General features: G+C 38.4%; 2 protein-coding genes and 1 long non-coding RNA gene across 4 annotated transcripts in view; all 3 read right to left on the bottom strand.

Annotated features, from left to right (window-relative positions):
* Nucleotides 1-8679: 8679 nt before the first annotated feature.
* Nucleotides 8680-20128, bottom strand: LOC105385112 (achelase-2). 2 transcript variants are annotated; one of them, XM_048631003.1, is made up of 7 exons: nucleotides 19778-20128; nucleotides 19136-19269; nucleotides 10507-10595; nucleotides 9730-10042; nucleotides 9455-9590; nucleotides 9127-9278; nucleotides 8680-8894 (listed from the first exon to the last, which is right to left on the bottom strand). In XM_048631003.1, the coding sequence occupies exons 1-7, from the start codon at nucleotides 19824-19826 to the stop codon at nucleotides 8769-8771; spliced, it is 999 nt and encodes a 332-aa protein (XP_048486960.1). In that variant the 5' UTR covers nucleotides 19827-20128; the 3' UTR covers nucleotides 8680-8768. The 2 variants fall into 2 exon arrangements, with proteins under 2 accessions (XP_048486960.1, XP_048486961.1); XM_048631004.1 differs by lacking the exons at nucleotides 19136-19269; nucleotides 19778-20128 and adding an exon at nucleotides 15148-15286.
* LOC125490762 lies at nucleotides 11158-11477 on the bottom strand. Its single transcript, XR_007267895.1, has 2 exons — nucleotides 11413-11477; nucleotides 11158-11265 (listed from the first exon to the last, which is right to left on the bottom strand). It is a non-coding gene; the product is annotated as an uncharacterized LOC125490762 (long non-coding RNA).
* A 344-nt stretch (nucleotides 20129-20472) lies between the features above and the next one.
* The window catches only part of LOC125490748 (trypsin CFT-1-like), a 303958-nt gene continuing 299104 nt past the window's right edge, over nucleotides 20473-25326 (bottom strand). Inside the window, exons 4-7 of the mRNA XM_048631006.1 lie at nucleotides 22851-23142; nucleotides 22003-22147; nucleotides 21714-21865; nucleotides 20473-21472 (exon numbers count right to left, since the gene is read on the bottom strand). Coding sequence (XP_048486963.1) covers nucleotides 21347-21472; nucleotides 21714-21865; nucleotides 22003-22147; nucleotides 22851-23142 — 715 coding nt within the window. The 3' untranslated portion in view covers nucleotides 20473-21346. The remainder of the gene's footprint in view (nucleotides 21473-21713; nucleotides 21866-22002; nucleotides 22148-22850; nucleotides 23143-25326) is intronic.

Raw genomic sequence — 25326 nt, forward strand, 5'->3', positions numbered from 1 at the left:
AAATACGCCATGTAAGGGTATCTCCTGACGGTGGTGGGTTGTCCCCCGACGATCCTGTTGGCGGGGGTCGCGGGGCGCGCGGGGGGCTCCCTCACAGTCACCGAGTCCTCACAGCTCCCTGAAAACATAATTATATACCTACCTACACGTAGTCCATATTTTTTATGAGAAATTCCTGATCGCATAAAATGTATGGATCGCATAAAGATAAAATTTATATTCTTAAGGCAGGTAAGATAGACAATAATGTTGAAAAAAAATCTCACTCTTTTACTGGGGGTTGACTACAAAGAAAAAGCAATTCTTCTACTTTTTAAATAGACATTGATTAAGTAACATTCTTTTGCCTTAGAAAATTGAAGATGCTTCGTATAAAGTACCACATATACACATATATATTATGTAGATATTTACCCAATTGTACTCTACCATACTTAACTACCGTAAATAATAAAGCTTACCATAGTAAAATAGCACAGTCATAATTAGTAACTTCATACTGAAAACCATCACTTTCCTGTTTATTACCTGTCAAAAAGTAAGTAAAAATTGCGATGGCCAAGCCATGGCCATCGCAATTTTATTTATTGTAGCTTTTTTACTTGTCTGCGGCGAAGCAATGAGGACGGACATATAAAAGTACAAGGTGTTGCAATAGTGGTAAATAATTATAGTAAAGGTGAAAATCTACAACTCTTTGTGTCTTGTCTATCCTTTTTAACACACTGCATTGCATGTCGTACGCTACGTAAGTTCCTATGTATTGTACATACTGACCTGACATAGATACAGCGTCGAATGCGCCAGTAAAGTGACACTCCATCTTGTTCTTATATTGTTAATCTAAGGTATGTAGAGTAGAACATGGGAAATGTTGTTAAATTTTATAATTATTATAATATATTTAAGTACCTATTAGTTACTGAACAATGTTTTTTACAACACCGCCGTGTAATTTTTTTAAGGTAAATGTAGCTATTAATTTTACGCTAGGTACCTTTAGTTTTGCAAGAGAACTCTAGGGCACAACAAATGTGTAAAACGTTTCGTATATTTCTACATACGTCTTTTTTATAAACTTTATTCGTACCTTCATAGTTTTAATGTACCAATTGGGGCCAAGGAAAGATATAAAAAATCATAAGTTGTTAAAAATACATTTCATTTCAATAAAAGACAAAATTTCGAAGTCATCAACATCATTAAGTTAAACTACCTAACAAAAGCTACACGGAATCAGTCTGAGTCACCCCTCTTCAGGTAACTACATAATCTACATATACCACTCCGGCAACATCCTATATGTATAATAGGAATAAAAACCATATAAACGGAAATGAAAAACTTTCGTTAGTACCTATAATGCCACTTTTTTAAATATAATTTTTTTTATTTTATTTTTATTTATTTTATTTATTTATATTTTGGCAACAAACAGTCATTTACAATAAATTTTACACATATATAGTGGTATTATTATAGACCTATAGTGCCGACAATAATCACAAACAATTGATTAACTTATAGCTAGTTGAAGTTGGGTGAGGTAGGTAACTACAGTCCATTAGCAGCCAGAGTACACTCGAGAGCAGCTAATCGAGTTCATACAGACTGATAATCATAAAAAGTATTTCGGCCGCCAAGCACACTCATACCGTCAACGAACTGCAGATATCTATGCGTTATTCATAATAGTAATAGGTATTATTATTACTTACAATATTTTGGTCAGTCTTGTTGAATGAGCGCAAGTGGTTAAGGTGATAAACAAGTTTTCATACTAAGTAGGTATTTATAAAGTTATTACAATAGGTAAGTAAATTATGTATTAAATAGGATATAAAAATGGGTATTTATACACGGCAAACTAGATTACCTGCCTATAATCCTAGCGTGAACAAACATGGGTTAGTAATTGGTACCCAGTACCGAGTCACAATAATTTAGTGTTTGAGAATAATTATCATGATTCATCCTTATCACAAAGTCCCCTAATTATTAGATGTTTAAACCTGCCATAGGCATTACTAAATATATCAATATCGGATGTTACATCCATTAAGTTACAGAAATTGACATTATAAGTTTGTTGGCTCCTTATAAGAAAGCGGTTACGGGTATAGTTTTTGTTCGCATTAGGTGGCACAAACACATGTAGGTATTGGTTATTTAGTTTAGCAACGCGAGAGGGGCGCGTTATGAATTAAGATTTCGAAATAAAGTTGAACTTTGGCAGTAGGTCTGGGCAGTCTATAGTATTGTTGAGAATTTTGTAAAGGTAACAGAGGTCAAAATAAGAGCGTCGCTTATACAGAGATGATAAGTTGTAGTGTTTCAATGATTGCATATAGTCTGAAGAGTACTCATTACCCCTATGATTGAGTAGGTTAAGAAATTTCATTTGAACCTTTTCTATTTTGTCGATGTGTATTTGGTATACTGGACTCCAAATGACACATCCAAAATCTAAAATAGATCTGACGAAAGAGAAATACAGAATCCTCAGGGTATGTGTGTTCTTAAAAGGTTTACTAACTCTATTAATAAAAAACCAAGCATTTTAAACGACTGTGCTACGATTTTATCAATGTGAAGGTTGAAGGAGAGTTTGTCATCCATAACTATTCCTAGGTCTCGAATACTTTTCACTCGTATGAGAGAGTATTCATTAAGGCAATATCGGAAATGCATTGGCTTATTTTTACGAGTATAACTGATTATGAAACACTTTTCTATATTCAAGAATAGTTGATTAATTGAGCAGTAATGAATTAATTTGTCTAAATCAGATTGTAGTTTTCTGCAGTCCTCTATGTCGTTTACAACTCTAAATATTTTTGTGTCGTCAGCATAAAGTAATTGATGACTGCTGGTAAGGTTTTCACCTATATCGTTTATGTACAGCGTAAAAAGAACGGGCCCGAGGTGGGATCCCTGCGGTATACCTGAATTGACGTTTAAATAGTTAGATTGGTATCCCTTCATACATACAGCCTGACTTCTGTTTTTTATGTAGGACTCAATCCATCGCAGCAGGCTGCCGTGAACACCGGCTCTCCACAGCTTATTGATTAGGTGATTATGATTAATTTTATCGAAGGCTTTGGAGAAGTCGGTGTACACGACATCTACCTGTAGGTTGCAGTCCATGGCACTTAGTAGAAATTCCGTAAAAGTTAGCATATTTGTCTCCACACTACGACATTTCCTAAAACCATGCTGATCGTTAGAGATAAAGTTAGACAAGAGTGATGTAAGATTGTTAGTTACAATCTTCTCCAGGATCTTACCAAAAATACACAATTTTGAGATGGGTCTATATTCTGTGATTAAGTTCCTTTTGGCGTTTTTGGGAACGGGTGTAATAAGAGCCTTCTTCCAGATAGCTGGGAAGATACCAGTGCTGAGTGACTGCTTATAGATAAGGAATAGTGGCTTTGATAGCTCTTCTGCGCATTTAAATATCATTAGCGGGTGTATACTGTCAGAGCCCGCTCCTTTATTAACATTTACTGATTTAAGTTCCTTCAGAGTTCTGCCCAAGTCAATTGGTATTGAGTTAATATTAATAGCTGAGCTAAAGGTCATTGGTGTGGTGGGATTTGATGAACATCTGGCCTGGTCATGTGTGTCGTCTACGAAAACCGAGTGGAAATATTCATTGAAAGAGTTACATATTTGGTTCCCATCGGTTAATGTTTTTCCTTGGTAAATCATTTCGCTAGGAATTTCATTACAATTACTTTTTTTACTTTTTATGTAGGTCCAAAAGTATTTAGGATCAACGATTATTTGTTCTTCACTAAACTTTATGTAGTTTTGATGTGCTAGGAATTCAATTTTCTTTAACCGTTTTCTAAGACATCTAAAAGCATAGAAATCTGATAAGTTTTGATATCTTTTCCATTTTTTGTGAAACTTATTTTTTTCCTTATCTAATTTTATAAGAGATTTACTATACCAGGGTGGATATCTAGAATTCGATGACACGATTCGACTAGGAACATATTTTTCAATTAAATCATTTAAGACAGAATAAAAATAATTGGTAATTTGGTTTATATCACTAAGAACGGAAAATTTAGCATTCCAATCTATACATGAGAGTTCCCGTTTAATTGATTCAAAATCTGATTTATAAAACATTTTTTTGGACCATTGATTGGGAATTAAAGGAACAGGAAAACATGTAGGTATTTTTATGTCCAAGGATTTATGGTGAGGATCTTCCTTGAGAAGTGGCGACTCACAAGATAATACTAAGCATTGAGTGTTACTGAATACTAGATCAAGGATTCTATTATTGATATTGAACTCTGAGTTGTACTGAGATAAAGCGGATAAATTCATAAAGTTTGATGTTAAGATGGCTAAATTGTCATTATTAGTATGAACATTCATGCTATCGATTTCCTCATCGTAGTACCACACGGCATTACTTACATTAAAGTCTCCCACAACTAAAAAAATATCATTAGGAAATTGTAAATATTTTTCAGAAACTCTTTCGAAAAAATTAGATAATCGCTCCTTGTGCGAAGGACCGTGCGGTATGTAAGTACAAATAACATGCAAAGCTCCCGGACTATAAGCGGCGGAACCGCGGTTAGCAACATGTTGTAGCTTGGAGGAGAAGCGTATACTTACCCAGAGCTCATCAGCTGGAGCGGGCGCCGCCCACGCGCCCTGCAGCGTCGCGCACAGCTCCCGCCTCACGGCCACCAGCACGCCGCCTCCCCGCTCGCAGCCACTAGCAACTTGGTCTCGATCACAGCGAAAGACTTCATAGCGACTATCTAGGTATTCTGAGCTGTAAAAGCCGTCCGTAAGCCAAGTTTCGGTTATACATATCATGTCGTAATCGTGAATTAAGACGTTTTCGAAAAATGAATGAGATTTTGTACGGGACCCTCTCACGTTCTGGTAATAAATAAATAAATTATTGTTAGTGTTCATTGATATTTAATGATGTATGATTTATAGTTTGTGCCACTAATGCGAACTTAGGAGTATCAAGGTATACATATACATAGTTGTGCAATAGATACAACATTATAACAGTAAGGAATGTTAAGATTGTTTTTACAGTACATAATGAACCTAGTGGACTTGCCAAATAAGAGCCATAAATAACACTTGCAACAAATGTGGGCATAATATTGTTTAGTAACCCATAAATAATGATAACATACAGGATATTAGCGTTACAAGTTTTTATGATGGTAATTATTAATATTTGAAATGGTTTACATGTATATATTTTTTTTTTGGGCTTGAGTTGTTTAATTGACAAGTGCGATTTACAATGTGATGCAACATATAATATATGGCATGTGATATTATTACTGTGACATATAACATAAAAAAAATTCTTTGTATAATATTTGAGACCTAGATGCAAGGTTTTGGATATTAACTTTATAGTAGGACAACTGTGAGGAAAGCAGATTGGGCTAGCTGTGTAAAATTGTACATACCATGAGTTTAAGCAATACGCTTTGGATATATAGTATGAGCTAAGCATATGCAGCAACAAAAGCATAACAATTACTCCAGGCATGTGGGTTATAGTTATTTTGGACGCATTATAAGAATGTCACTTTATCTTCTCAAGATCTTTTTCACTTGTAATAGCGATTGCTTTAGAATTTTCACTTTTTCTCATTAAGATTTTACTTTCACTTAACCAGATAAACTTATAACACTTTTCTTTACCGAGTTGACGCGCACTTCTGTATAGCACTTTGTTTGAGGGGGTGAGATGGTCGTTCACGAAGACAGGCCGGCTCGGCCCCGCCAGGCCCAGGTCGGCCGTGCTCAGGCCCCGGCGTGCGCGCACTGCTGCGAGGACATCGTTCTTCTTCTTCCGCTGCATGAATTTAATTATTATATTAGGTATAGCAGGAGGCTCGCTGGCTGAACCTTGTTCAGTGGCAGGTTTTTGCTGGAACCTCCGGACACGGTGTACAAAGTCGATATCTGTAGGCGCTATTGGAATTCCGACTTTAACTCCGATACTGTGCAGGATGCTGTATAGGTTTTCGCCTTTAGTGGTAGGTAATCCCGTGATTTCCAGATTGTTCAGGCGCCCCTGCTGCTCTTTCATTTGTAGCTGCATTTTAAGGTCAGAAATAGCTAGCCTGGCCTCGACCAAGTCGTCTTCCAATGCGATTACTTTTTTCTCACAGTTTACGCCGGCTTTTTTCAGATCAGATACTTCAGTTTTTAGAGAATTTACGTCTTTTGTTAAGTTTGCTGTAGATGATTTTATGTCAGATATCTCTTTCTTCAGGAACCCCATGTCGTCATGTAGCTGGGCTAAGGAATCATTTTGTTTTTTAAAGAGTTCGTGGAATGATGATAACAAGTCCCGCCGAAATTGGTCCAAAGTATTGCAAAGTTCGTTTTCAGGCTGCTTCCTTTTGCGTGATGATGGTTCACACTCACTGTTCTTGGCCAAATCAGGATAGGATCCACTTTTTGTTGGGGTTCTTTGTAATTGAAGCGACATCGCAATTCAAGTATTACTATTATTAATTAATTCGGGTAGCAGGCAATCTGAGATAACGGTTTTAACGGCTTGCGGTACAGCCGAGTGTCGTGATAAACAGCACGTTGTCTCTTTCACTCACTGCACTCACTGGATGTTTAATGAGTTAACTATTAGAGGATATTGAACCAAATTAACTTTACATAAGAACTAAAATTTAACAATGGTTCCGAGTGATTTACGTTGAAATCGAAGAACTCCTAGGCCCCTTAATTTTTATTTTATTTATAAATGACATAAACACATGTTTCCATAACTGTAAATTTCTACTATTTGCCGACGACCTTAAAATCTTTCTAGGTGTTCAAAACGAACATGACTGTGTTTTATTTCAACAAGACCTCGACAGGTTTAGTACATACTGTACTGATAACAAGCTTCACCTAAGTCTGTCTAAATGCTGCTCCATTACTTTTACTAAGAAAATTAATGTAGTCAAGTTCACTTATAGTCTCAATGGTTTCAATCTCCCAAAATTGTCACACATACGTGATCTTGGTGTCACTTTTGACTCACATTTACATTTTGATATTCACATAGATAATATTGTTAAAAAATCATTCCAAATGTATGGCTTCGTCATGCGAACCTGCAAAGATTTCAAGAGATATTCCACTTATGTTTATTTATTTAATACTCTAATACGTCCCCACCTAGAATACGCTTCATGTATATGGAACCCCTTTTACGCTAAGTATGAAGATGCTATTGAAAATGTGCAACATAAATTCCTTCGTTCAACCTTTTATAAAATTTTCAAATCAAAATTACCTTACCCAGGCCTACTTGATAAATTTAAAATGCCTACACTTAAATCTAGGCGGATACTTCTCGGAGCCATGATGCTATACAATCTTTGTAGACATCGGTTCGATTCCATTGAACTAATAAACTCCATAAGCTATCGCGTGCCGCGGCGAGGCGGCCGGCAGCGAGCTGCGAACCCGCACCAGCTGTTCGCGTCCTCCAGCTGCCGCACCAACGCCGGCAAGCGCGCGCCACTGCAGCGCCTTGTAGCTACTTATAATCAACTCTTTAATGACGCTGACGTGTTCACACTTACTCCCTATTGTTATAAGAAACATATAACTGAAACACTCAATAACTTACACATGTAGTAACTCATACACACACACACACTACTTAAATGTCACTTCAATCCTCTTTCCTCTCCCCCTCCCCGTCCCTTCCCCTGGGTTGTTTAGTGTTTAGTCTTTGTGTTTAATTTAGTCACTCTTTGTAAGTACTTGCAATTGTATTTAAAAACTTAATCTGTGGATAACGGTGTGGATTGTACACCAAATTACTCTTCTTATATATACGTGTTACATAATGTATGTGTACAATTGTTTGTTGTCCCTAATAAATAAAAAAAAAAATAAAAAAAAATAAAAGAAAGATAATGGCACACGTCCGACCGTCAACTAGCTTGCGAGCAGACTGAATCCATAGGTCGCTGGTTCACATCCGGCTCGAAGGACCACTAGTTGAGTGTTAGGCTCCTGGTGCTATGCTTCTGGGAACTCCTAACTTCTTCAATGAAACTCAGATAGAATTTAGACAAAACTGTATTAATTAAAATAGGCGCTGATTGTGCAAAAGGCCGAGAAATTTATGTTGCGCGGTCGCGGAGGGCTGAGCGAGTGTGTGTGCCGCGCCGCGATGTCTCGGAGCTCGCATCGTGCGAGTGGTGGAGGCACGAAGATTTCCGAGGAATCCCGAGGCGATGTAGGCAGGTTGTAGGTGTAGGCGTTCCGGTATAAAAATTATGTTAAATTACAAAACTTTAAATTATTTAATTAAAGTGTTTTCAAGAGGACGGACACAAATCTATGGAAGCTGGGACCAGCACCAATAGAAATGAGTGATACGTCGTTGAAAAGGTATTTTTTTTGCAGAATATGAATAAGAGAAGCGACTCCTGGTTTACTGTCCAATTAGAATAATCATACCTTGAAAGTGTTTATATTTTATTTCTGTAATTTTCATGTTTTTGTTATTTTTTGACATTCATTTTTTAATTTTTATTATTACAAATGATCATCATTCATTTTAATATTATTATATTTTATTATATCAATAAATAAAACCTGTTGAAAGTAATATCTCCCATTTTTAATATACGTGTTCGATGTGTGACTCATCTTTATTGGACGTAGGTCCCAAAACGCCCATCCTCTTTTTAACACTAAAACTATCATCTTACTTAAAAAAATAATCAGATTTCGGAAAACAATATCCAAATTGACGTTGCGAAGGCGAGTAGCATCAGACTGGTGACGTCAGCTGCCACGGCGGTGTTGTGACTGTTCTTGTGCACAGCCACAACCTGGTTTTGACTTACCTGGAAAGTTTAAAATTATAATGTAAATCGAGGGTATCATCTTCCTACTGTACTTACCTACCTAATTTCATCAAATTTGCTCACCATACTGAGGTCTTGTTCGTCATAAAGAAATGTTAAGAGAAGAAACTATTTAAGGGGGGCATTCTCAGCCGTGGGGTGCAAGGGAGCAGTACAGCAAGGCACCGGCCCAAGGTTTTATTCTATTTCTATATTTCATTATACTACTTACAGTGTTGTTGATCCATTCGATATAGCTAGAGACGCGCATGAACACATGAGGGTAGAAGGAATCGTCGCATGTCATAATAAACGCGGCCACCCCCACCACCACCCCGTTGTACACCAGGGGACCACCTGAGTCACCCATACAAACACCAGCTCCTGTGAAGGGACAAACTCTTATTGTTAGAGGAGCTATGGCGGCTTGACGAGTCTGGAAAATACCCAACATGTGTGGACACAAACTTTCTCACAAACACTCATGAATCCTGTGACTTCGAAGCGGGTCGGTTTTTCATGAAACTTCAAACGCACTCGATAAAACTCGTCAAACGTACCTCCAACATCAAGCAGCGCCGCGCAGAGCATGGAGTCTACGGCCGGAGCCCCCCACCGCGCGGCGCAGGTGTCTCGGTCCACCGTGCGCAGCCCCACGTGCCGCAGGCCGAGGGGGGTTGACTTGTTGCAGTTCATCTACGGGGTATTACAGTAGTGGTATAGGAAGTCGACAGAAATGACTCAGGGGCTCATTGGGGTATCATGCCAAACATGGGGTTTATAACATCCATTTATTATCAAATAAGATCCGCAAGGTGAAGTGTTAGATACTCACATCAGTCTGTCCCCACCCGACAGCTACCACAGACGCGTTGTCCGGGACCACATACCCCCTCGGGGGGATGGCGGCTGGCTGCACCGAGCTGCTCCGGTAGTTGCTTATACTGGTCGGCAGCACCAACACTGCCACGTCGTTGTCTTTTTCGAATCTTCGAAGCTCCGAATATTTGTAGTCCTCGTGGACCACGATCTTGGACGTCGCATGCTCTGAGCCTCCGCGGTCATTGTAGGTAGATCCGACGCGAATGACAACTTCAGATGCCCTCAAGATGGTAGTGCCAGTAACAGCTGTAGTGTCATTGATTTTTCTGGAAAGATTTTATAGGTATGGTGAAGATAGATCATTCACTGTATGAATTATCATGTACTGCAGTGGCGAAGGGTTCACACCTATAACACAGTTCTCGTCGGCTTTGAATCTAGAAATTAATCTAAAAATGGCTAATGACGTCCGTTTCTGGCGGTATCTTCGGCAATTTCTATATTTCAGCCACCAGGGATTAGGAAGTCGGTCCTAAAAATTGGAATTATCATGATAACGAGGGGGGTGGCCTTGGCAGTTTTTGAAAACGCTTTCAAACGCAAGTTATGATTTTTTATCCACTGGCGGCGCTAGTTCTGCGTATAATAGCGCCTTCAAGGCGCAGCGAAGCTCTTGGAGGCAGCTTGTAAATTGGTGAAAGGAAAATATAGTGAGACGTTCATGATAATTTGGAGAATGGCCGACCGCTAAATCGTAACTAAGTACTCACAACGTTTTGGAATTTATTACCGAAATAAGCAGTGTGCAGCGGTGAGCACGTGGTGCTGTGTGAGTATCACGCCCCCACAGAAACCCCCCAGCTGCCTCTGACCATGCATCTGCAAATACAGTGATAAAGTACGTTACAATGAGGGCTATATAATAACTAACCGCAAATTTAAAACAAGCTTAAAATAACAGAAAGCATTATAGTGCCACAATCTTATCGATTAAATTTTGCCTATTTCTGGTTTAAACGACAACTCATTTCTGCTATTACCTATTTTTATAATTAGGTACCTACATTCATAAGTATAGATAAATCAAAATATAGGGTCGAAAGTAAATTAAAGAGGATATAATATATCAAACGACATTTGTTGTATAAAAAAATTGTCCACGGCAAACAGAAACAAAATTAGTTTTGATTATGTTCTGATATAAGACATTAAATCTAGATTTTACAATGATATAGGTATGTAATATCTGTGGGTCGTGGGAATAACGAGATAGAAAACTATTGTACTTAATTATTATTTATTTATTTATGAACACTTTATTTTTTTCATTTTCTTAAGTAACAAGAAACAAGAGCATAAAATTCAAAGAAATTCAGACAATGTACAAAGGCTAATTGCCAAAAATCCATTTCTTCCAGCCAACCCTTGATACTCGTAGTGGAAGAAGAAGATGTCATTAATCATCATTATTTCGTCTAAAATCGCTGCAGGTGCGAGAAATTCTTCTTGGTATACTGCCTAAGGTATAGGTACGCAGCTTCACTCACACCTGTAATCAAAGAAAAATAAAGATTATATACTTTCATCACGACCCATCCCGTCCCCACTGCTGGGGTACGGGTCTCTCGGGAAAATATTAATAAAATTACATGTAAGTATATGGGTAAAATTATTCGTCATATTTGGCAACACTAACCTGTAGCCGCTGCAACTCGTTCTTCCAATTTTTCTAACGGAATTAAAGGCGCCTGAATACGTTATTCTTCCTGCATAAAAGCCAATATATCTAGTATTACTTTTCTTGCATCACTTTTCAGCGCTTTTGGCATTATTACACCCAGAAAATCACAAAACAAATTAAATAACGTAGCGTCAGCCTCTTCGCAGAAATTGACAACTCAAATAACCACAGAGTATGAAAGGACGTTTGACAATGACGTCTCGTTAGTACACATTTTGACCACCGGAACAGATAAGATTGTGGCACTATACTAGCGCGCTTCTGAGCGCTAACTTGACACCGCGCTATGACGCCAAGATGTGTTGTACTACTATGGTAAACAGAGCGCCAGCGCTAGCGTCGCGTTGCGTATGACGCGCGCTAGTAACGCGTCCTGGTTTGACAAAAAGAAAGGTAACTTCATAATTTTAATTTTAAGGACCTATGTAACTAGGTACCTCCTTATTTAACCAGAGTTTTGGGGCCTTACCATCGAAACAGAAATACATGGTTAAAGTTGGCTGTCAAATAAATTATAAATGATTATTTTTTAATTTTAAACTTATAAAAATGTACAATGTAGTGTTTTGTAATATTTGTACAACGAAAAAAAATAAAACATGTTTTTTATTATTATTCCGTGGAAGTTTAAAACCCTGAAAACTGACGTATCTACTTAATTAGTTATACTTAATCAAATCATAGAGAACCGGATTGCTGGCATTCTTGATTCCAACCAACCGCCCGAACAAGCTGGATTCCGCCCAGGTTTCTCCACCTCAGATCACCTCCACACCCTCAACCAGATCATCGAAAAGTCTACCGAATATAATAAGCTATTTGGCTTTTGTAGACTATGCCAAGGCATTTGACAGTCTTTCACATCCCGCAATATTTCAAGCCCTCATAGACCAAAATGTCCAGGAAACATACATAGACCTAATAAAAATAATCTACGAAAACAGTGCAGCCAATATTAAATTGCAATCAGCAGGACCCTTGTTCAATATAGAGAAAGGCGTAAAACAGGGCGACCCGCTATCTCCAAAACTATTTACTTGCACTCTCGAAGAAGTTTTCAGAAAGCTTGCGGTCCCATGGGAAGACAAAGGTATTGACGTCGGCGGCAGAAGATTAACCAACCTTCGCTTCGCCGACGACATTGTACTCTTTGCCCCGTCGGCATCAACACTCGAACACATGCTTCAAGATCTCAGCACGGCAAGCCTTCAAGTCGGATTGTCGATGAACCGGTCCAAAACCAAGATCATGTCCAATAGTGCGAAACGCAGGGTCACGGTTGACGGTCAGGATATACAATATGTCAACGAGTACATTTACTTAGGCCAGCTAGTCTCATTCGAAAACAGGCAAGATAAAGAAATCGATAGACGTATCGATAACGCCTGGAAGAGCTACTGAAAGGGTAGCCAACATCCAAATTTGACATTCGACATCGCTGCGTAGCGTTAGAATTTGAACGATAACCGAGCGTATGTCATTACCTTGTAGAAAGGGTTGATGATAAGTGTCAAAGTAGGTACTTACTCAAAGTTTCTTTTGTGGTGCAAGTTTTGCAGTTTTGTGATACGCCGCCAGTTAGTTTGTTTTATATGCTGGCACTCCGTATGTTGTGGGCTGCTCATAATGAGGAAGTCTGGCGAAGACGCCAACTAAGACAAAGAAATCGCAGGCGTCTCGAAAAAATTGATGATATGCCGGACGTTTCCTTTCAAGAAAGGTTTCGCCTGGACAAACCAACGACGTTCAGAAAACTTTGTGGAGACCTAAGGGACCGTACAAATCTACGTGGTACAAATGCTATTCCTATTGAAGTTAAGGTAGGTACATAACATTATTATTATTATTTTGTATTGTAGACGTAAATAAATAACAAGTATTTAAGTACTTCATTCATCGATAGACCATTTAACGATCATATTATTTTGTTTTCCAGATATTATGTGCCCTAAGTTTTCTGGCTACAGGGTCCTACCAGAGGATTGTTGGTGTCACCCAGCATCTGCCACAGCACACAGCCAGTAGACGCATCCGGCAAGTTGTTGAAGCACTGAACCACCCCAGTATCACAAACAAGTGGATTGTGTTCCCGCTAACACGACAAGAAAGAGTGAAAATAAAACAAGAGTAAGTACCTAGCTATCAGCTGCATATCTAGATTTAGCACATGTAGATATGTGAACCCACCAACCCGCAGTGGACCAGCGTGGTGGGAAATGGTCCAAGCTTAGGAAGGCAGTTTAGACCTTGGAGATATGCACAAAGGTTCCACTCAAGTGAGCCAGGTGCACCATTACTTACACCCCCACAGAGAATAGAATAGAATATAATATGTAATAATAATAATCTATATTATAAAATATTAAATGAATGTTATATTTTTTGGCAGATTCCAAACGAAGTTTCGTTTGCCTGGAGTTATTGGCTGTATTGACTGCACTCATGTGGCCATTGTAAAGCCAAGTCATGAGGAGCACCTTTTTTTTAACAGAAAAGGGTATCATTCTTTAAATGTACAAATGGTAAGCAGAGTTGATTTTAAACAAGGTTAATCTTCTTAATTCTATTACAAAGTTTGTATAGGGGTGTTTGTGCATTCTCCATAATTCCATAAGGTCTAAGTCTGAAAAGTTTCCGACCTCAACGTGAAGATGGTAGCACACATCAATTAAAGTCAGGGAATGTAATTGTGCATCTTTTGACAGCAACACTTCAAAGTTTCAGCCATTTTTGACTCGCGGTTTTTATTTTACAGTCGTTTGAGTGAGTTGATGTGAGCATTTCTGTGAAAATGGAAAAAATCGAGTATCGAACTGTCTTAAAATATTTGTTTTTGAAAGGGAATGCCCCTACGCAAATCAAAGATGAGTTAGATTCTATGTACGGGGACTCTTCACCGTCATTTACCACAGTAAAATTTTGGGCAGCCGAATTTAAACGTGGCCGTAAGAGCTTCGGAGATGATGAACGTTCGGGACGTCCAAAAACTGCAACTACTGACGATAACATCGCTAAAGTTCACCAAATGGAGATAGACGACCGCCAAATTAAAGTGAGAGAGATAGCAGAGGCAATGAAAATGTCCAGAGAACGTGTTTGTCACATATTAAATCAAGATTTAGGCATGAGAAGGCTGTCCGCGCGTTGGCTGCCGCGTTTGCTAACGTCAGACCAACGAAGTGTTCGAATGAACATTTCCAATGCTCTGTTGGCGCAGTTTATGCGCAATAAATCCGAGTTTTGGAGCCGCCTAATTACTATATGAGATGTAGAAGAATAAAAATAAATTTTAAGAAAAAAAAACTTGTATCTATGTTAGGTCGGAAACTTTTCAGACCACCCACGTAAATGTACAGTTGAACAAACTGATTCATGATCCTTAGTTAATTTAATACTTTTTTATTGCAGATCTGTGACAGCAATTTAAAAATCATGAATGTAAATTCAAAGTTTGGTGGAGCAACACATGACTCGCACATATGGGCTGCAGGTCAAACAGAACCATACATGCGTGAATTGCATAGAAATGGAGAACAAGTTTGGCTATTAGGTAATTTGTTATTAATTATTAATAAATGTAACTGTAGTAGGTACTAACATGAATTTTTGTTTAATTTTTTTACTTCACCACCCCAAAAAAGAGGATATTAACAGACTATGAAACTAGGATATATGTAGTTAGGTACTTACCTAAGATTGCCTTTGTCTTTATTTTAGGTGACTCCGGATATGCCCAGAGAGCCTGGCTCATGACGCCTATACTCAATGCTGCAGAAGGTTCGCGAGAAGCAGAGTACACAAGGCGGCACATCCAAGCGAGAAATTGCATAGAAAGATGCTTTGGAGTCCTAAAATCAAAAAGGTGGAGATGTTTACTCCGTGACAGGACCCTGCATTATCACCCCTATGTCGCCAGCAGAATCACAACTGCATGTGCTGTATTGTACAATATTGCTTTATGTGCCCGCATGCCTGAACCTGAGGAGCTTCCACCAGCCAATGATTATGATGATTTTGTGCAAATCAATAATATAGAAAATCAAAATGATTTAATCCAGGGCAGGGCCATGTTTAATTAATAGATTGTAGTTTGTTTAACATTATCACAGTTAGATTTTTATGTAGGTACTCGTAATTAGGTTAATTGTAAATAATATAATTATGTTAGATAAGTAAAAACTAAGATAATATCTGTATGTTCTGTTTAATCATATTTTTGTAATAATAAACACTGATCCATGATACAATAAAGTCTTTCAAATAATCAACCTTTATAAAATAAATGTTATTTTGATGAAATACTAGAGTTTTCACATAAACATGCAAAAAAAAACAAGTAGTATTCAGTGTTCTAACCAACATAAACCTTAGAAAAACTAAGTCTTTGTGTTAATAAAATTATTTAAACTTCTAGCACACATACTACCTAATTAAAACATAAAATAATCAAACAAAACATTAATAAACAAAATAATCAGTCTTTAGTTTTATCATAAATTCTACCAGACATACTAATAACAGAGTACTATAGTATTTTCGGATTAAAATCTTAACAAATAATCAACCAAAGAAAATATTAAACAAATCAGTTGTTACAGTAGTGAAACTTATACCACAGTAGTTTAATTATTCTGTAATAATCAACACAATGTAATTATGAAGAAATGTACGCAGAAGAAGAGAATTCTCTAAGATAGAACGAAGGCGTCTGCAGCAAGAAAGGGAAATGCAGCGACTGGCATTAGAGTCTGAAAGAATCAAAGTGCAGGAAAAAACTGCAGCATATACAGAGTGTTAACTTGATTGCGTTGGAGCGGGAAATGGTAGATACAGCTGATGATACTGAACACGATAATACATTAAAAAACGTATTTTATTTGCTTTAAGCTGACCAACATAAAACAGTTTTATTTAGTTCATTTTAAAATTTCATAGTCACCCTATTCATGTTTAGGTACGTTTGACCATGAACTTGAAAGCCAAGGTCAAGGCCAAAAAAATCAAAGCCAAGGTCAATAAAAAATTATGCGTGCATCAGCACCACACTTGGAGCCACATCGTCAAGGTACCTACCGAGATTTTGGGTACTCAAAGTACCCAATCCATTGTAGACATTTCATTTTACTCCATAAGTATCACTTTATTGATACACAATAATTATCTTTTATGAATACAGAACAGTTTCATTTTATGCTTCATAACATAGGTCATTGCTATTCGAAGTGGTACACAAAAAAACTCCTATCTATTTGTACGAAAAGCTCGACTGGCGATGTAGCCGAAATGCAGCAAGGTACCACACGCCACCTCTTGTATTGCCACAGAGTAAAACTGCAGCCTTCCGAGGCAGCTTTAAGTACCAGGCGACAAAGTGCTGGAACAATATTCCCCCTCCACTGCGCAAACTTAAGTCCAAGCACCTCTTTAAGATTAAACTCCGCCAGTACCTAACATGTATTTAAGCTTCCTGCACTTATCGCCTTATCCTGTATTTTATTTTAATATTATACTATTTTTTATTGATTAAGCATCAACCTTTTATGTATATTTATACAAACCACACTTTAACACATTACCCCATTACCCTATTATATTATGATATGTATATATATTGTTTTAAACTATTAACACAAATATTCTAATTTAAACATAAATCTTTCGGAGCAAACACAGCACGTTTATATCATATATCATATTATTTTTTAGCCGCGTACCACCTCAACTCGCGGGTTCTGGCAGAATTACCAGCGCTGTATACTTTTTTGTACAGCACATGCTGAGTCAGAGCCATTTTACTGACATAATACACACCACAATTATTGTTATTCTTTATGCCACTGTACCTACATTGTTGTTTTGTATTTGTGATGTGTATTTTGTGAGTGAATAAACGATGTGTCTATGTCTATGTCTATGTCTAGGTCACACGTATTCACAGCACAGCACAACATAAAACGAGATGAGGAACAAGTCTTGGTAATCAAAAGATAGAATTGTAGGTACCTTTTCCCTTTTAGGTAATAATTGTAAAAAATGATTGTAAACAAGTAAACAACAATGACTGACTGACAGACTAGATCCACAGAGAAGGTAATGACTATCATAAATACTCGATGGTTATGATACGCGAGATTGTTATTATTCTACTGTTATTCAAAGTGAGGCCATACTTATTATGAGGATTTCCGTACTATTCGTCATCAAAGACGTCTCAATCGCAAGTACACAACACAAATCGAGATGAGCGAGTGTAAGTAAACCAATTCGTCATTGAAGTAGACCCTGTTATCATCCTGTTACTCATTGCTAATGCTTATCCCCCTGTAGTTTTCTTTATAAATGTATGAATTTGAGACAGTATTATTATGGTCTTAAACAATGTATTAGGTATTTAGTTTACTTCGAAAGTCTGCTTCATTGCCCTTATTACATTGAAGTACTTAACTATATATTTTGCCTTACTAACTTAGTATGGAACATCGGCGATTATGTAGGATATAAAAATAGTAGGTAAGTACTTACCGTTTACTGATACGTATCAATAATATAGATTATTTTAAATCACTTGTATTTCAGCAGTTACAACTTCAGCGAAAGTTTTTTTTTATGAATAATGATGAAAATTTGGTGTAACGTATGCCGCTCAAACTGAGAATGACATTTTGTTTGACAGTTCAAATTGTTCAAAAGACGACAACCATATGATAACCATAGACAATTCAAACTTTTGTCGAACGACGCGACGCTGTAGAAACAACGTTCACTAAGCGCATTGGCGTTTGGCTAGCAAATTACAAGCGTAAACGCCTAAGCGACAACGATTGTAGAAATAGATTCGCTCCGGAGCGTATGGCTTTTGTCTAGGCCTGCTGGTCTATGAAGCAGCTGATGAAGGGCAACCTTCCACTGTCACTCAAGCGTAAACTCGTTGACATGTGTATCTTGCCCGTCCTAACCTACGGCGCACAGACATGGTCATTGACCGAACATCAAAAGACCAGACTGAAGGTTTGCCAAAGAGCGATGGAGCGTAGTCTTCTCGGTGTAAAATTGACGGACCGTGTCAGGAACACCATACTACGCTCCCAAACTCGCATAGTCGATGTTGGTGTCGAGACCGCAAAGCTCAAGTGGAACTGGGCCGGCCACGTCTGCCGCATGCACCCGGACCGGTGGGCCAAGATAGCGACCGAGTGGGTGCCGGGCGACGGGCGCCGGCGGAGAGGCAGGCCGAGACGGAGATGGCGGGACGACCTGGACAAATTCGATAACAACTGGGCTGAGGGTGCACAGGATCGAAAGGTGTGGAAGATGAAAGGGGAGGCCTTTGCCCAGCAGTGGGAAAATAAGTAGGCTATTATTATTTTATAATCAAATCATTAATAAGTAATGTCACATAATTTTGAAATGATCTGATAACTTACATGAGAACTCCCAACAAATAACTTTCATTATGGATATTGAATACCTTCATCATTTGAATTTCTAGAACATTTGAGAAGTATTTCTCGGACATACTGAGACGCACTGACCCTACCCGTACAACTGTGTACCTACGGTCACAGTCACATCAACAACACTGTTTGGTGTCGGTAGGTATTATGAAAATTTAAACTTTTCATTGCTCGCGTTGACAGCTTCCATAAATATGTCGGTGGTTCTGGTAAAGCAGCAGTACCGTATAAAATGATCGAAAATACGCCATGTAAGGGTATCTCCTGACGGTGGTGGGTTGTCCCCCGACGATCCTGTTGGCGGGGGGTGCGGGGAGCGCGGGGGGCTCCCTCACAGTCACCTTGTCCTCACAGCTCCCTGAAAACATAATTATATACCTACCTACACGTAGTCCATATTTTTTATGAGAAATTCCTGATCGCATAAAATGTATGGATCGCATAAGGATAAAATTGTTATTCTTAAGGCAGGTAAGATAGACAATACATACGTATAATGTTGAAAAAAAAAATCTCACTCTTTTACTGGGGGTTGACTACAAAGAAATAGAAATTCTTCTACTTTTTAAATAGACATTGATTAAGTAACATTCTTTTGCCATAGAAAATTGAAGGAGCTTCGTATAAAGTACCACATATACACATAGATATTATGTAGATATCTACCCAATTGTACTCTACCATACTTAACTACCATAAATAACAACAGGATGGGACAGCTCTACTGTGCTCAGTGTGACAGGGTGTTCAAGACGAAGTTCGGACTTGCCAGCCACATAAGAGCACATAACAGAGTGTAGCAAGAGTCGCTGTTGTCGGATACGACGAAGAGGACATCATCATCATCATCAAATAATAAAGCTTACCATAGTAAAATAGCACAGTCATAATTAGTAACTTCATACTGAAAACCATCACTTTCCTGTTTATTACCTGTCAAAAAGTAAGTAAAAATTGCGATGGCCAAGCCATGGCCATCGCAATTTTATTTATTGTAGCTTTTTTACTTGTCTACGGTGTAGCAATGAGGACGGATATATATAAAAGTACAAGGTGTTGCAATAGTGGTAAATAATTATAGTAAAGGTGAAAATCTACAACTCTTTGTGTCTTGTCTATCCTTTTTAACACACTGCATTGCATGTCATACGCTACGTAAGTTCCTAGGTATTGTACATACTGACCTGACATAGATACAGCGTCGAATGCGCCAGTGAAGTGACACACCATCTAGTTCTTATATTGTTAATCTAAGGTATGTATTTTATATTATAATATAGTTAAGTACCTAGTTACTGAACAATGTTTTTTACAACACCGCCGTGTAATTTTTTTTAAGGTAAACGTAGCTATTAATTTTACGCTACATTTAGTTTTGCAAGAGAACTCTAGGGCACAACAAATGTGTAAAACGTTTCGTATATTTCTACATACGTCTTTTTAATAAACTTTATACGTACCTACATAGTTTTAATGTACCAAATGGGGCCAAGGAAAGATATAAAAAATCATGAGTTGTTAAAAATACATTTAATTTCAATAAAAGACAAAATTTCGAAGTCATCAACATCATTAAGTTAAACTAGTTACCTAAAAAAAGCTACACGGAATGAGTCTGTGTCACCCCTCTTCAGGTAACTACATAATCTACATATACCACTCCGGCAACATCCTATATGTATAATAGGAAAAAAACCATATGAACCATAATAAATTTATAAAAATTATGTTAAATTACAAAAATTTAAATTATTTAATGAAACTGTTTTCAAGAGGATGGACACAAATCTATGGAAGCTGGGACCAGCACCAATAGAAATGAGTGATACGTCGTTGAAAAGGTTTTTTTTGCAGAATATGAATAAGAGAAGCGACTCCTGGGCCCCAAGTCTGCTAAGGAATGGCGGCACAGTTGTGTGTCGGCAGCATGGGTTTCGCACTGTAGGTATTCATTATCTGCGTTTTAGGAAATATTTATTGCATCTTTTTTAAAGAACTAACGTTAATAAACAGTAATAAGTGTTAAGTGTTTCATATTGCACTACTGGGACTCACTAACAAAGAGAAAACAGATACCTAAAGTCGGAAAACCATTCAGACGACACAGCATTGAGCCGCCATTCATTAGCAGACTTGAGGCCCTGATTTACTGTCCAATTAGAATAATCATACCTTGAAAGTGTTTATATTTTATTTCTGTAATTTTCATGTTTTTGTTATTTTTTGACATTCATTTTTAATTTTTATAACAAATGATCATCATTTATTTTAATATTATTATATTTTATTATATATCAGTAAATAAAACCTGTTGAAAGTAATATCTCCCATTTAAAAAATACGTGTTCGATGTGTGACTCATCTTTATTGGACATAGGTCCCAAAACGCCCATCCTCTTTTTACACTAAAACTATCATCTTACTTAAAAAAATAATCAGATTTCGGAAAACAATATCCAAATTGACGTTGCGAAGGCGAGTAGCATCAGACTGGTGACGTCAGCTGCCACGGCGGTGTTGTGACTGTTCTTGTGCACAGCCACAACCTGGTTTTGACTTACCTGGAAAGTTTAAAATTATAATGTAAATCGAGGGTATCATCTTCCTACTGTACCTACTTAAGTACCTACCTAATTTCATCAAATTTGCTCACCATACTGAGGTTTTATTCGTCATAAAGAAATGTTAAGAGAAGAAACTATTTAACGGGGGGCATTCTCAGCCGTGGGGTGCAAGGGAGCAGTACAGCGAGGCACCGGCCCAAGTTTCTATTCTATTTCTTTATTTCATTATACTACTTACAGTGTTGTTGATCCAGTCGGTGTAGCTAGAGACGCGCATGAATACTTGAGGGTAGAAGGAATCGTCGCATGTCATAACAAACGCGGCCACCCCCACCACCACCCCGTTGTACACCAGGGGACCACCGGAATCACCCCTGCAAGCACCGGCTCCTGGGGAAAAACTCTAATTGTTAGCCGAGCGATGACTTCGAAGCGGGTCGGTTTTTCATCAAACGCACTCGATAATACTCGTCAATCATCTGCATAAGTCGGTTCAGCCTGTCGACGAGTCGGATATACGAGCTTACCTCCAACACCAAGCAGCCCCGCGCAGAGCATGGAGTCGGGGAGTTCTGGGACCTCCTGCCTCCACCGCGCGGCGCAGGTGTCTCGGTCCACCGTGCGCAGCCCCACGTGCCGCAGGCCGAGGGGGCTTGAGTAGCTGCAGTTCGTCTACGGAGTATTACAATTTACAGTAGTGGTATAGGAAGCAGACAGAAATGATTCAGGGGCTCATTGCGGCAGCATGCCAAACATGGAGTAAGTATATATCCGTTTATTATCAAATAGCTGTTACCGCGAGCTTCGCTTCGCCTTAAAAAGTTTTCCCGTGGGAATTCCGGGATAAAAAGTAGCCTATGTTCTTTCCCAGAGTCTAGACCGTATGTATACCAAATTTCATTCAAATCCGTTCAGTAGTTTTGGCGTGAAAGAGTAACAGACAGACAGACAGATAGACAGACAGACAGACAGACAGACAGACAGACAGACAGACAGACACAGTACTTTCGCATTTATAATATTAGTTAGGATGAAAAATTAGGTCATTACTTACACAAAAAAAAACACGCACTCACGCCTTGTACTAATGTACTCCCTTGCGGGGTAGGCAGAGGTGCATTGTAGCACCCACTTTTCGCCAGAGTGTTGTGTTAGTCCCAATGTAATAGGGGGCGGGCCTATTGCCATTTTACGGGCACATCCAAGACCCGAGAACAAATATATGTGTTTAAACAAATATCTGCCCCGGCCGGGAATCGAACCCGGGACCATCGGCTCAGTAGTCAGGTCACTAACCACTACGCCATTCGGTCGTCATTACTTACCTACATATAAATGCCGATAAAATCCATAAGGTGAAGTGTTTGATACTCACATCAGTATGTCCCCACCCGACAGCTACCACAGACGCGTTGTCCGGGACCACATACCCCCTCGGGGGGATGGCGGCTGGCTGCACCGAGCTGCTCCGGTAGTTGCTTATACTGTCCGACAGCACCAACACTGCCACGTCGTTAAAAGGTAAGGTATAGCTCTCGTGAACCACGAACTTGGACGTCACATGCTCTGAGCCTCCGCGGTCATTGTAGGTAGATCCGACGCGAATGACAACTTTAGATGCCCTCAAGATGGTAGTTCCAGTAGCAGCTGTAGTGTCATTGATTTTTCTGGAAAGATTTTATAGGTATGGTGTACCTAGATCATTCACCGCATGACTTGATACTGCAGTGGCAAAGGGTTCACACCTGTAACACAATTCACATCGGCTTCTCGTTTGGATTGATTAATTTGATATTGAGGCCCTGTTCCACAATGTCTGGTTAGTGGCTACTTGTCAGATAAAACACATGCTGTCACCCTCTGTTATTATTTTTTTGACAGTGACAGCATGTATTTTATCTGACAAGTAGCCACTAACCAGACATTGTGGAACAGGGCCTTAATATAATAAATATATGCGCTACACGGTGCCTTAGGTCGTTTGTCCACCACAGCCGTCACCATCCGTGACGCTCCGTCAGCGAGAACGACGTGAACGATGACGGCGCTCGGACACTTCATGGCCATGTTAAATGATATCACAAAATTGGCGACGTCATCACCTTCCGGTAACGGCGGTGGTGGAAGAACAGCCTTAGAGCCGGAACAACTTCCTTTAGACCGCGTCCACGACGCCAGCGAGCGGAGAATTACGTACAGTAAGTAAGCCTCCACCATAAAGGAAATAATCCTAGTTATAATAGTTATAGTCGCTATTGCGGCTAATCCCTTGTGCTTGGAATCTAGAAGTTAATCTAAAAATCGCTAACGATGGCCGTTCTAAAAATTGGAATTAGCATGACGAGGGGGTGGCCTTGGCAGTTTTTGGAATAAACGCTTTCAAACGGAAGTTACTATTTTTTATCCACTAGCGGTGCTAGTTCTACGTATAATAGCGAAGCTTTTGGAGGCAGCATGTAAATTAATGACAGGGAAATATAGGCAATATAGCTGACCGCTAAATCGTAACTAAGTAGGTATATACAAAAATTAAGAATTTATTACAGATTTAAGCAGTGCCCAGCGGTGAGCACGTGGTGCTGTGTGAGTATCACGCCCCCACAGTCACCCTCCAGCAGCTCCTGATCACTGATCTGCAAATACAGTGATAAAGTACGATTCAATGAGGGCTATATAACTAAACGCAAATTTAAAATAACATAAGGCCACGTCAAACAGAAAGCATTACTAGCGCGTGTCAGAGCGCTAACTTGACGCCGCGCTATGATTCCAAGATGTGTTGTACTACTATGGTAAACAGAGCGCCAGCGCTAGCGTTGCGTTGCGTATGACGCGCGCTAGTAACGCGTCCTGGTTTGACAGAGCCTTAGAAAGGTAACTTCACAATTTTCATTCTTAGAACTTACCTACCTCATAAATAGGACTAACTAGAGTCTTGGGCCCTTACCATCAAAACAGAAACATATGGTAAATGCTGTCAGTTGGCTGTCAAACGCTATATAAATAAATATTTTTAAAATGGAAAACACATAAAACTGGTTTTTTAAAAACAATTCTACAGTAAAAGTTTAAAACCCTAAAAGCTTATGTTTCTACTTAAATATTGATAATCAAAATAAGTAACTAATGTCACATAATTTTGAAATGATCTGATAACTTACTTCAGAACTTCTAACAAATAACTTGATTATGGATATTGAATACCTTTATCATTTTAATTTTTAGAACAAAATAATTAGAGAAGTATTTCTCGGACATACTGAGACGCACTGACCCTACCCGTACAACTATGTACCTACGGTTCCCCAAAATTGATAATGCGCTTAATCTTCGTCATTGTTCGGCAACGGTCGTATTTCTCGAGCGTTAGAAAACTATATATATATATATATGTATTTAGAGTGGTTAAGTGCATTTTCTTCATGCAATTTTAGTAGAATTATATATTTGGTGGTAAAAGAGATATTGATATACATCAACTGATATCAGTAACGAAATTTGATTTGATAATTCATAATAAGTATTGTCAAAATATTAAAATTCATTTATAAAATGTTACAGTACTTTTCAAGTGTCTTACTGAGCTGATGTAGAGATGGATGAAAGAAGTTTTGAATAACACAAGGTTTATTTATATTCTTAGAAGAAAAATGGATTCCAAAAGTATTTACAGCACTTCACATTAATATTACAATTGCAAACTTGGTCTTTTGGGTGTGGCTTTATTTATAAAGTGAAGTCTATCAACGTGACACATATTTTATTCTTTAATTTGTTTCATAATAAGGCGTCATCAACAATAATTTATAATTATAATTTATAATCAAAATTAAAGTTGAAATTAAATTCAC

Source organism: Plutella xylostella, chromosome 27 (assembly GCF_932276165.1).
Source record: "Plutella xylostella chromosome 27, ilPluXylo3.1, whole genome shotgun sequence".
Lineage (NCBI taxonomy): Eukaryota > Metazoa > Arthropoda > Insecta > Lepidoptera > Plutellidae > Plutella > Plutella xylostella.

Excerpts from the sequence above, each read along its gene's own strand:
- LOC105385112 (XM_048631003.1), bottom strand. The coding sequence starts at position 19,826 with ATGGTTTTCAGTATGAAGTTACTAATTATGACTGTGCTATTTTACTAT. Across the intron at positions 19,270-19,777 it reads GACTGTGCTATTTTACTATG|GGAGCTGTGAGGACAAGGTG; the intron begins GTAAGCTTTATT and ends TTATGTTTTCAG. Across the intron at positions 9,279-9,454 it reads GGCGCTGCTTGATGTTGGAG|GAGCTGGTGTTTGTATGGGT; the intron begins GTACGTTTGACG and ends GTCCCTTCACAG.